The sequence below is a fragment of the Molossus molossus genome, unplaced genomic scaffold, assembly GCF_014108415.1.
Source record: "Molossus molossus isolate mMolMol1 unplaced genomic scaffold, mMolMol1.p scaffold_m16_p_1, whole genome shotgun sequence".
Taxonomy (NCBI): Eukaryota; Metazoa; Chordata; class Mammalia; order Chiroptera; family Molossidae; genus Molossus; species Molossus molossus.
In genome coordinates this window covers 182,620,327-182,633,099 of record NW_023425344.1, presented here as the reverse complement: position 1 = coordinate 182,633,099, position 12,773 = coordinate 182,620,327, and the positions used below count along the sequence as shown (strand labels likewise).

At 41.5% G+C, this 12,773-nt stretch overlaps 1 protein-coding gene across 1 annotated transcript in view; it reads right to left on the bottom strand.

The window, feature by feature from the left end:
• PDIA3 (protein disulfide isomerase family A member 3) overlaps positions 1-12,650 on the bottom strand; it is a 28,756-nt gene extending 16,106 nt beyond the window's left edge. The window contains exons 1-3 of the mRNA XM_036277748.1: positions 12,347-12,650; positions 4,987-5,065; positions 3,023-3,140 (exon numbers count right to left, since the gene is read on the bottom strand). Coding sequence (XP_036133641.1) covers positions 3,023-3,140; positions 4,987-5,065; positions 12,347-12,513 — 364 coding nt within the window. The 5' untranslated portion in view covers positions 12,514-12,650. The remainder of the gene's footprint in view (positions 1-3,022; positions 3,141-4,986; positions 5,066-12,346) is intronic.
• Between the last annotated feature and the right edge of the window lie 123 nt (positions 12,651-12,773).

Genomic DNA, 12,773 nt, shown 5'->3' with positions numbered 1-12,773 from the left:
AAATAATTTTAAAAATCGTGCTATGCAGAGAATTAAAAGGATAATGTGATAAAGGAGCAAGCTATGCAAACATGGGAGATCAGTTCAGGCTGTGAATACAGCCAGGACAAAAATCCTAAAGTGGAAGAGTCTTCAGATGACATTAGAATGAGGAATGGGCCCTGGCCGGTTTGGCTCAGCGGTTAGAGCGTCGGCCTGCGGTCCGGAGAGACCCGGGTTCGGTTCCCGCTAAGGGCACGTACTTCGGTTGCAGTTTGTCCCCGGCCCTGGTTGGTTGTGCGGGTGGCAGCCACTCGATGTGTCCCTTTCACATCGATGTTTCTCTCTCTCTCTCTCTCTTCCTCTCTCTCCCTCCCACTCTATCTGTACAAAAAATGGAGAAATGTCCTCGGGTGAGGATTAAAAAAAAAAAAAAAAAGAATGAGGAATGGGTCATGCTATGCAGAGCTTTGTGTAAGAGTAACAGCCACAGTGTTAAAAAATTTCATGTCACCTAAAATGTCCAAACTGAACACCTTTCCTATTAGCTTACCACCATAAAAGATCAAATATGCCTGAATATTTGATAGACTCAAGATAAAACTGTCTTTGTTCATATAAAAAAATGTTTTCGCATCAATTAGGGGCCACATAGGATATGGTTCCCTATTTACATCTCAAACTTTACCTATCAGCCTTGCTGATTACATTCCAGCCACATGGTCTCTGGGCCTTGAACACATCAAGCTCAGTTACACTGTCAGGCCTTTTCGCACTGGCTTTCCCTTTGCTTGGAGGGTTCTGATCCAGATTTTCTCATGGCTGGCTCCTTATCATTCAGGTCTCAGCTCCAACATTACTTCCCGATTACCTTGAATATGTGGTGCTCCCAAGACCACATCATCTAGGCTTGTTTTTCACCTTTAATGCTCTTATCACTAACTGAATTTATCTTATCCATAAACATTTTTGACATTTAAAAAATTTTAACTAGCCCTGGCCAGTTTGGCTCAGCAGTTAGAGCGTTGGCCTGCGGACCAATGAGTCACGGGTTCAATTTGGTCAAGGGCTCATACCTTGGTTGTAGTTTGTCCCTGACCCTGGTCGGGTTGTGTGACATGGGGGCCAGCAGTCGATGTGGCTCTATCACTTAAGATGTTTCACTCTGTCTGTCTCTCCCTCCCTCCCTCTGATGATAAATAGAAAAATATTCTTGGGTGAGGAATAAAAAATAATTTTTAACTAGTAAAATATACAACATAAAATTTACCATCTTAACCATTTTTTAAAATCCTCACCCAAGGATATTTCTCCATTGATTTTCAGATATAGTGGGAGGGAGGGAGGGAGAGAAACATCAACCTAAGAGACACACTGACTGGCTGCCTCCTACATGACCCACCCAGGGCCAGGGTTCAAACCTCAACTGAGGCATATGCCCCCGACCAGAATTGAACCCAAGATTCTTTAGTCCTCGGGCCATCGCTCCAACCATTAAGCCAAATCGGCCAGGGCACATTTTTTCCCCCATTTCTTTATTGATTTGAGAGAGAGAGGAAGGGAGAGGGAGAGACAGAAACATCAATAAGAGAGAACATCAACCGGCTGCCTCCTGCATGCCCCCCACTGGGAATCTGGCCCACAACCTGGGCATGTGCCCTGACCGGGAATCAAACCGGCGACCTCTTGGGGCATGGTCCATGCCCAACCAATGAACCACACTGGCTGGGCCAGGGCACAATTTTTAATTATACAGTTCTGTGGCATTAGGTATATTCACATTGTTGTACAACCAATCTCCAGGACTGTTTTCATCTTGCAAAACTGAAATTCCACCCATTGAATAACTCCCCATTCTGTTCTTCCCATAGCCCCTGGCAACCACCATTCTACTTTATCTCTATGGATTTGACTACTATAGGAACTTTATATAGGTGGAATCACAATATCTGTCTTTTTTATGACTGGCTTATCCCACTTGGCATAATGTCTTCAAGGTTCAACCACATTGTAGTTCATGTCCTAACTTCTTCTTCTTTTTTTTTTTAAATTATTTTTATTAAGTTGTTTTTGTTACAGATGTTTCTCCTTTTTCCCCCATTGACACCCTCCTCCCCATCCCTCCCGCCCTTTCCCCAGCTCTGTTGTCTATGTCCATTGGTTATGCATACATGCATATAAGTTCTCTGGTTTATCTCTTCCTCCCCAACTCCCCCTCTTCTGGGGTTTGTCAGTCTGTACCCTACCTCTATGTCTCTGGGTCAATTTTGTTCATCAGTCTGTTTAGTTCATTATATTCCACAAATAAGTGAGATCATTTGATATTTGTCTTTCTCTGCTTGGCTTGTTTCACTTAGCATAATACTCTCCAGGTCCCTCCATGTAATCTCAAACGTTAAGAGATCTTTCTTTCTTATAGTATTCCATTGTGCACATGTACCACAGCTTTTTTATCCACTCATCTACTGATGGACACCTGGGTTGTTTCCAGATCTTAGCTATTGTAAATAGTGCTGCTATGAACATAGGGGTACATACATTCTTTCTGATTGGTGTTTCAGGCTTCTTAGGGTATATTCCTAGAAGTGAAATCACTGGGTCAAATGGCTGTTCAATTTTTAACTTTTTGAGGCAATACCATATTGTTTTCCATAGTGGCTGCACCAGTATGCATTCCCACCAGCAGTGTACTAGAGTCCCCTTTTCTCCACACCCTCACCAACACTTGTTGTTTGATGATTTGTTGATGGCTAACTTCCTTTTAAATGTGTATGTCTAGAATACCTGGCACAGAGTACTCAATATTTTTCAAACGAAAAAAATGCCTAGCTGATCTTATAACTCAAGTTCAAGTATTTTCTATATTACTTACATAATCTGTTCATTTAGAGAAGTATTTTATTAGCTACCAAACTGACCTCTTAGATGAAAAATTTTAAAGACTAAAAGTATGTTGTATAGGAAAATGTCATGTTCCCACTACAAAAGAACAAGGTACTTAACAATAAATTCAGTTTTCCACAATGTAATTGAGGATCCTTACCAGCAGTCCTGGGCCCATCATAAGCACCTGCTTCTTCACCATCTCTAAATATCTTCAGGGTTGGATATCCACTGACTCCATACTTATTACAGGTGTTTGTGTTGGCAGTACAATCAACCTAAAGATTAAAATGCATAAAACACTTATTATCCAGATGCCTGCTACAGGTTCTTCCTATATTCCCAAAATATTAAGACCGGTCAAGTCATAAAGAATCAAATAATTATTGATATACATGCCACAGTACATTAGATTTTAAAGGCAGACTGGTACTGCCACATAAGAACCACCTCAGGAAATCTTTAGAGTTAGATTCTTTGTCCTGGCTGGTATGGCTCAGTTGGTTGGGCACCGTTCTGTGCACCAAGGGGTTGCCGGTTCTACTCCTGATCAGGGCACATGCCTGGGATGTAGGCTCGATCCCTGATGGGGGGTGTGCAGGAGGCAGCCCACTGATGTTTCGCTCTCATGTGGATGTTTCTCTTTCTCCCTCTCCCTTCCTCTGTCTTTAAAAATCAATTTTAAAAAGGCTTAAAATACAGAAATAAAATTTAGATTCCTGGGCCTCATACAAAACACACAAATGATCATTTAAATTCTGCCCTTGTCCTGGCCAGTGTTGCTCAGTGGATTGAGCGTCATCCCATGGACTGAGAGGTCCTGGTTCAATTCCTGGTCAGGGAACATGCCTGGGGGTTTTGGGTTCAATGCCCTGTGGGGGGCATGCAGGAGAGAGCTGATTGATGTTACTCTCTCACATTGATGTTTCTATCTCTGTCCCTTCCCCTCTCTCTAAAGTCATTAAGCCCTGGTTGGTTTTGCTCAGCAGTGAGAGCATCAGCCTGCAGACCAAAGAGTCCCGGGTTCGATTCCTGCCAAGGGCATATACCTCAGTTGCGGTTCATCCCCAGCCCCGGTTGGGGTTATGTGGGAGGCAACCAATTGATGTGTCTCTCCCACATCAATGTTTCTCTTTCTCTCTCTCCCTCCCTCTCTCCCTCCTGCTCTATCTGAAAATAAAAATAAAATAAAAAGTCATTAAAAACATAAAAATAAATAAATAAATTCCGTTATTGGATTCTCCATTGTCTAAAGTGATCTCCACCTTTTTTCTAACACAGACCACGTGAGGGACAAATCACTTAAGTTAGTAACAGTGGCTTTTTTTTTTTTTATCCTCACCTGAGGACATTTTTCCATTTTTTGTTCATATAGAGGGTGAAGGAGAGAGAGGAAGAGAGAGAGAAACATCAACGTGAATGGGACACATCGAGTGGCTGCCACCCACACAATTGGCTGAGATGTGAGCTTTAAGACTGGAACAACTGTGGATTTAATAGAGAATAATTGCAAAATTCTGGAAGCATTACTTTAATTGTAAAAGCACATACCAAGTTTACAGTCGACCAGTTATCAACATCCTCATGTCATTTCCTATTCCCATCATTGTGACTATCATGACAGTTTAGGGAACTCATTTATACTCAATAATAATTTTCTTCTAACCTTGACTACTGTACTCTTACTTTCCATATTTGCCCCTTAATTCCTATTTAACATATTTCACTTGTCTCTTTTGCCAATAATTCCCTTAGTTCCACCACTTTCAATCTTTTGAAACCAAAACTGATACAACAGTCAGCTGTGTATTTGCCCAGAAACTAGTGTTCTCTCTTTGTACCATAAGAGTAGAGGAACTACTATTATTTAAAACACCTCATTTCCTTCCCTGGAGGGGTGGCTCAGTTGGTTGGAGCATCATCCATACACCAAAAGGTCTCAGGATCAATTCCCTGTCAGGACACATACCCAGATTGTGGGTTCAACCCCGAGCAGGGCATGTATATGGAAGGCAAATGATCAAAGTCCACACCTACCCCCCAAATCAATAAAAAAACATATCCTCAAGTGAAGATTTACAAAAACCCCTCATTTTCTTTAATAAAGTATCCACCTATACTTACCTTTGCTAATGGGACTATTCCTTTTAATCTGGTAGCTGCAGCTTCATACTCAGGGGCAAGCCTCTTGCAGTGTCCACACCTAGATAGATAGATAGATATAAAAACTAAATTCTCAGTTTAAAGTTTAATCCTGTGATTTGTTAACTTTATTTCTCTAGGTAGAATCTCAAACTATACTACTACTTTTGAACTAGTAGCTGTTTCCAAAAGCAAAAGCATCATCTGAACAATATCCATTAGTAAACCAGAGCTCTCAGAAGGTAAAAATATTAGTTCTAGCCTAAGATTAACTCTATAGGACTGGCTTAGTCCAGAGCAGCATCTATTTTCTCAATAAAAGTGCAAATGAGTCCTGAAAGCAGTAGTCAAAAGTACATTCCACACTAAATAGGTAAAGAGCTCAAGCTTTTGACCAATTAATGAGGATAAAATGAAGGACAAGATAGCAGTATTTTTCCCTTAAGAAAACAGCACTGTGGTTCTTAAAAATAGTGACTGAAACCTATAAGGTTACAAGTATGATATTAACTCAGTAAGAATCACCATCAAGTATTTTTGTCTCCATTCCTTCAATGACTCTTTTGACCAGAAACCCATTTTGAAGAGGTAGCAGAATGAAGCCCAGAAGGCACTCATTTGTTACACATACTGTAGCAACTCATTGGTCCCCCCCAATGAGTTTCTGCACAACACCTGGAAGACATATTTAAGAGGGAAGGCCTGATTTTTACAGCTACACAGTTCACCTGGCTACAAGAACGAATGAAGATAAAACATTATGTCAATTAGAATATGTTCCCAGAGGGCCATCAGAAACACCTGCTCCTCTGCTGCAACGATCTAACAGAACCATAGTGTATACTGTATATGCAATGGGAGGTGGGGGGTAACATACTCCTCCTTAGTGTACAGCTAGCACCAGCTGTATATCTCTTCAAAAGCCAATGGGCTGCAGAGGGACCACTTTGAGAAGGTGAGTAGTTCTGCAATCTCCCCAGACAGAAAAAAATCTAAAGAACTAGAAAACCAAAGGAAGGAAACATGGAAGAAACCTGAGCCAATATACTTCATAGCCAACAGTCTCAAGATTTATTTTAAATGATGAATAAGCAATTTGGAAACATTTGCCCCTAAAAACATGTTTGAAACAAAGAACTACAAAACTTCTATTTGTCAAGGTCTTTAGGAATATTATTTTTTTTAAAAATCATCATTAAAGAGCTTAAATGAAAAAATAAAAAAAGACTGTAATATTATACTAGATGTTGCTTAGAGTCACACACATATTTACTAAATGTATAAAAGGACCAGATGATAAATAATAGCAAATTCAGGAAGGGGAAGTGCATAAGATGGGGAAGGGGGACACGGGGCTTCAACTGTATTAGCTTTATTTTTTCAGACTGAGTGGTGAATAAATAAGTGGTATTCTTTATACTGTATTTTACAGATGCACCTTTTACCATATCTAAAATTGGAATGTCTTGCAATCATGTAATAGTTTTAATGGTAGTAATTCTTTGTCAGACATACGTAATGGTTCCTCTCACAATCAGTGGTATCTTAGATGTGTCAGAAATATGCTATTATTCATTATATTCTCTGTATTCCTTTATTTATTTATTTATTTATTTATTTATTTTATCCTCACCCGAGGACATTTTTCGATATTTTGTTCAGATAGAGTGGGAGGGAGAGAGAGAGAGAGAAAGAAACATTAACGTGAAAGGGACACATCAAGTGTTTGCCACCCGCACGACCCAACCAGGGCCGGGGACAAACTGCAACCGAGGTACGTGCCCTTAGCGGGAACCGAACCCGGGTCTCTCCAGACCTCAGGCCAACGCTCTAACCGCTGAGCCAAACCAGCCAGGGCTCTCTGTATTCCTTTAATACTGCATAAGAAATTAAAAATTTGTGTACTTGGGTTATAGAAAAATATACAAATTACAATTGATCTAATAAAACAACCAGTTTATCTGAGAAATCCAGGCTTTTGGTACCCCAATAAAGGTTCAAAAGTTAAAAGAATGTATGTTAATGGGAGTAAGAACTGGATTTGGGTCTTTAAGGATTTAAGGCTTCAGAAAGGACAGGGCAGGGTAGTTTAGATAAGGGGAACAGTAAAACAAAGATAAATTACTAATGAGAATGATATATTCAGAGAACAGCAAAGGGCTTTTTTGTTAAGAGACAATGAGTGTTATTATGTGTATTAATACTACATCAGCCTGCAATATAATAGGACTGAGAGCTGAGATAAAAATAATGCTACCTAGAGACAATATATTTCATATGGCAGAAATGAAAGTGTGGCACAGCATGGTAGCAACGAGAATAAAGAAAAAAGCAGAAGAGAGATTTCTGTTGAATGTGTAGTAATTGTAAAGGCTGAAAACAAAGTTTGTTGCCAGAAGCACATCCTCCTGTAGTCTTTACCACAGGACTGGTAGTAACCCTTGTCAGCTAAGCCCCTGCAGTGAAGACCAGAGTTAGAAGAAAGTAAAAGTTATATATAAAATGGGGCAAAAAAAGGTTTATAGTTGTATGAAAAACACAATAATTAATAAATAATACAAGAATAAACTGTTTCACATACTCACAACCATAAATCTACTTTTGTTCCACCCTGTCCTTTATTTTACTGATACTTTTAAACACAGATAGTTGTTTTTTTTTTTTTTTTTATCCTCACCCGAGGATATTTTTTCCATTTTTGGTACAGATAGAATGGGAGGGAGAGAGAGGAAGGGAGAGAGAGTGAGAAACATCGACGTGAAGGGACACATCGAGTGGCTGCCACCCACACGACCAACCAGGGCCGGGGACAAACCGCAACCAAGGTACATGCCCTTAGCGGGAACCGAACCCGGGTCTCTCCAGACCGCAGGCCGACGCTCTAACCGCTGAGCCAAACCGGCCAGGGCTAAACACAGATAGTTTTTAATTAAGGGTAACTGTGGCAGGGGTGGAAAAATTAAGTACTGTTAGTTAGCATGGATAAACTGAACTATCCCACAGGTTAATCACTGTTGCCCTGGCCAGTGTGGCTCAGTTGGTTGGAACATCATCCCATACACCAAAAGATGTCAGGTTTAATCCCCAGTCAGTGAGCATGTGGGGGAGGCAACCAATCAATGTTTCTCTCTCTCCCCTTAAAAAAATAAAAAAATAAATAAATATTCTGTAAAAAAAAAATCATAATCATTGTTTGCCGTGGTAAAGATCTGGGGGTTAAATAATAAAAAGAAAATACTCAAGTTTAGTGGGCCAGAAATCCTATTTGACACCCCCGCATAAGTGTTCTATTTCAGTTAGTTCTATCCTAAGGAATTTACACCCTTGTTCAGTTAAATCACTGTGAAGTGGAATATTTCTTCAACACTGGTTACTTTCTCATTTGAGTTTCTGACATTTTTCAAATATCCTAATTAAAATAGCCAATTTAGACAGATTCTGACAAATGAAACTCAGGTAGAGTTTGAAGGTGAACATCAAGATTAACCACTACTTCTTTCACTCACTCCTAGCACAAATAATCACATCCACCTTCAGGAATGGCACTTATAAGTTAATAATGAATTCCAACTCATATTCACCCAAGAATCATTAATCATCACTTCATGCTTGCCCTGTGCCAAAAGCTATTTTAGCCTCCAACAGAAAAATTGATATAATCCTTTCCCTAAAGGAACACCAGTCTGGCAGTGGTGAGACAGTATTAGTAGGTACCAATAGAGAAGAGGGAGCAACCAGTAAACTGTTCAGGGAAGGAAGAAGTTAACTTTTGAGCTAAATTTTGTTGAAAAGATCAGTTTTGGTGGGGGCAGGTGATCATTGTGTAGGGGCCGGAATTCCAAGTAAAGGAATCAGCATGCATAAAAATAAATATAGGGGCAAAAGTTGGTTTACACTTGTTTGCATGTAAAATAATACAAGAATAAACTGTTTTGCATACTCACAACTGTAAACTTACTTTTGTTCCACCCTGTATTAAATATTCAATTTTATACTATCTACAGTCTTGCCCAGCTGGCGTGGCTCAGTGGTGGAGCATTGACCCACGAACCAAGAGGTGGCTGGTTTGATTCCTGGTCAGGGCACAGGCCCGGGTTTCGGCTCCATCTCCAGTGGGGGCTGTGTGGGAGGCGGCCGATCGACATTTCTCTCTCATATCGATGTTTGTCTCTCTTTCCCTTCCCCTCTCTCTAAAAAATCAATAAAAACATATATTTAAAAAAAAACACAGAACTCTCAGAACTGGAAGGGACTTTACAGATCATCTTGTCTAGTCTTTTCTTCATGCAGATAAAGAAACTATTACTGATAATTCAACAGTAAAAGTAACTTGGTAGAAAGTAAAAAATTCTGCGTGGTGGTTGTAATGAAGTATTTTTTTGTTATCCAGTTTCTCTCCCGTCAATGTTTCTATCTCTCTCTCTCTAAAAATCAATACACAAACAAACATATTTATACTATCCACAGTCTTTTTCTATACTCTAGAAACATTGTATATCAAATGTCATTATTTAATACTACTGTCCTAAAGGGTAGGGCACAAATCTACAACGTAAGTGGATGTTGAGGACTTAAAACATACTTAACACTGATCAATAAATTTTCAGAAATTATCAAACATTTAAATAGTGCTATTTATTTCCCCCAGAGAAATTCAAATACTTTCAGTCTTACAAATTACAAAGATGATTAATTCCATAATGGAAATATCAGTCTACATAATCAACTGCAAAGAAATCTTTCACTTTTACTTGTAAAATGAAAGTGAAAAAATATTCTAAAACAAACCAGAAAGAGCTTTCTCAAAATAGGCTCATTTTACTTTTTTTTTTTTAATCCTCACCTGAGGATATTTTTCCATTGATTTTCAGATAGGGGGAGAGGGAGAGAGAAGAAAGGGGAGGAGAGAGAGAGACAGCAATGTGAGAGAGACACATTAATTAGTTGCCTCCAGCAGAACCCTGACCAGGGCCAGAGATGGAACCGAAACCAAGGTACATGCCTTAACTGGAATGGAACCCACAATTCTTTGGTCCCTTGGTGGATGCTCTAACCACTTAGCAAACTGGCCAGGCTCATTTGACTCTTAATATTCTTTAACTGCTCCTAAGTTGTGAGCTCTTACTCTTGGATTTGTACAAAGGAATATAGCAGTCAAAAATCATTTCCAGCTTAAGTAGTAATAAATAAAAACAGTTGAGCCTTGACCAGTTTGGCTCAGCTGGTTGGAGCATCATCCCATACAAGGAAAGGTTTCGAGTTCAGTTCCTGGCTAGGGCAACAGTTCAAGCTCCATTCAGAGTGCATATGGGAGGCAACCAATTGATGTGGTTGTTTTTTTGTTGTTGTTCTCTCTCCCTCACCCTCTCTCTACAATCAATAAAAACATATCCTCAAGTGAGGATTAATAAAATAAAAATAGTTGAATGTGAAGAAATAAGGATATTATCAACAGGAGACTTCCTTGACTCCAAATTACTATTTAGAAAACTGATACTTCTTGTACGTATTGTGGAGGATGACCTTACCTTCTAGACTACTTAAGAGCCAATACCACAGCAGAGATCTACCCAATTTTTGGAATAGTTTAGTGCATGATGGGATATGTAGTTCTTAGGGAAGCATATACAATTTAAAGTAGAAAAGAACACCTTCAATGGGGAAAAAAAATCTGCTTTAGTCCTTGACGGTGTGACTCAGTTGGTTGAGCATGGTCCTGTGCATCAACAGGTCACCAGTGTAACTCCTGGTGAGGGCACATGTTCAGGTTGTGGGTTCAGTAGCCCTCCCGGCACCTGATCATTGTTTCTCTCTCACATCAATGTTTCTCTCTCCTTCCATCCTCTCTCTAAAATCAATGAAAACATTAAAAGCTACGTTAAACTGTCTAACTGCCCACAATTTCCCAGCAATTCACTTCAAGTTGATTACTGTAGCCAGTGAAGCACCAACCAGTTTTGAAACAACTCCATACAATCATTTTAATTACAGTGACACCCCTTTGAAGTTGACATGGTTATATGATTGCGAAGTGTTGTTTCTAAGAGAGAATGAGTCTAAAGATGTATAAAGACCACCTATGATATGTAATCAGTACTGCCAGTTAGCCACAGGAATGCCTTAGACACAAAATCTGTCACAAGCTAAAATCAAAATTCATTGCCTCTAGCACATCCTTCTGTTTCAGGTGATTTTCACTACAGGACTTCTAGGGTAACCCTCAACAAGTCAGTTGAGCACCTGCAGTGAAGACCAGAGTTAGAAGAAAGTGAAAGTTTTACACTTTGTTTTACTAATACTTTTGAATACAGATAGTTTTTAATTAAGGGTAATTGTGGCAGAGGTGGAAAAATTAGGAACTGTTAATTATCATAGATATAGTGAGCTATCTTATGTTGTTAAGATAATCTTTGTTTGCTGTTTGCTGTACTAAAGACTTGGGGGTTAAATTGAAAAATAAACCTCAGATTTATTACTGGGCCAGAAACCCTATTTGCTCCCCACCCCCACTCCCAGCTTTTTATTTCTAGTTAGTTCTATCCTATGCAATTTACAGCCTTGTTTAGTTAAATCACCCTGAAGTGGAGTATTTCTCCAATACTGGCTACTTTCTCTGTGGAGTTTCTGGCATTGTTCAAAAATCCTAATTAAAACGGACAATTTAGGGAGATTCTGACGAAATTACTCTTGCTCACCTACTTTCCTTTTGACAGGATTCAGCCGGTGCTGGAAAGTAAGCGATCAACTTAATGGAGAAAGGGTGCACCATGCGATGAACAAAATAATTGCTCGCCCCAAGAAAGCACTTATGACCATTCTGCAGCCACTGAGTGTGACCTTGGCTAGAAACCAATGGCTGCGGGGCCTGGGGCAAGACGACAGGAAGTACCCTGGGAGCCCAGGACCTCTGCAATTGGTGAAACGTTTGCTTCTAATATAAGGCCTTGAAATGCCTTATATTAGAATGAAGAACATTAACACCGACTCACCCAGAAACTGTCAAGATGCCCATCGAAGTGGGGTAGAGGGGTGGTTAAACCCTTTGCAAATAGTAAGTGCCGCAAGAGCACCGAGGTAAGGATGTGGCCCTACGAGAGGGGCCTTCTTTGGGTTTTCCTTCCCGGGCCTCGCCCCGCGGCGATCAGCACCCACTTCTCCGCTCTCGATGAGATATCTCGGCTCCCCCGGGCTGGGAAATTTACTGGCTGCAGCCGGGCTCTCAGGAATGGTGGAGGGCCCCGCGCTGCGCAGGCCCAACCGTCCAAGCCTTCGCCCCCGGCCCGGCCCGGCCCGGCCCAGCCCGGCCCGGCCTTCCCTCCCCCTCCCGGCTCAGTGGCCTCACCAGGGGGCGAAGAACTCGACCAGCATGAGGCCCGCTGAGCCCGTGTCGGAGATGCGACTCTCGAAGTTGTCGTCCGTGAGTTCCAGCACGTCGGAGGCACCAGCTAGGCGGGCCGCGGTGAGCAGCAGCGCCACGCCCGGAAACAGTGCTAGGCGGCGGAGGCGCATGGCGGCGAGGTGAGGTGGGGACGGCCGAGGAGGGTCGGGACTCGGTGGGGACTGCGGAAGCCAGGCCAGCGACCACGCACCCTCTGCCTGTGCTCACGCGTCTTAGCCCGGGCGGACCTGCTGCCGAAGGTCCCAACCCCCCAGCCCCGCTCGGGCCGCAGTGTGGCAGCCGCCGATTGGCTGCGCGGCGCTTGCGTCGAGCGGGCGGGACCTGCTGGTAACTGCCGAGTGGCCCGGGCGTGGGGAGGGGCCGGGGCCGG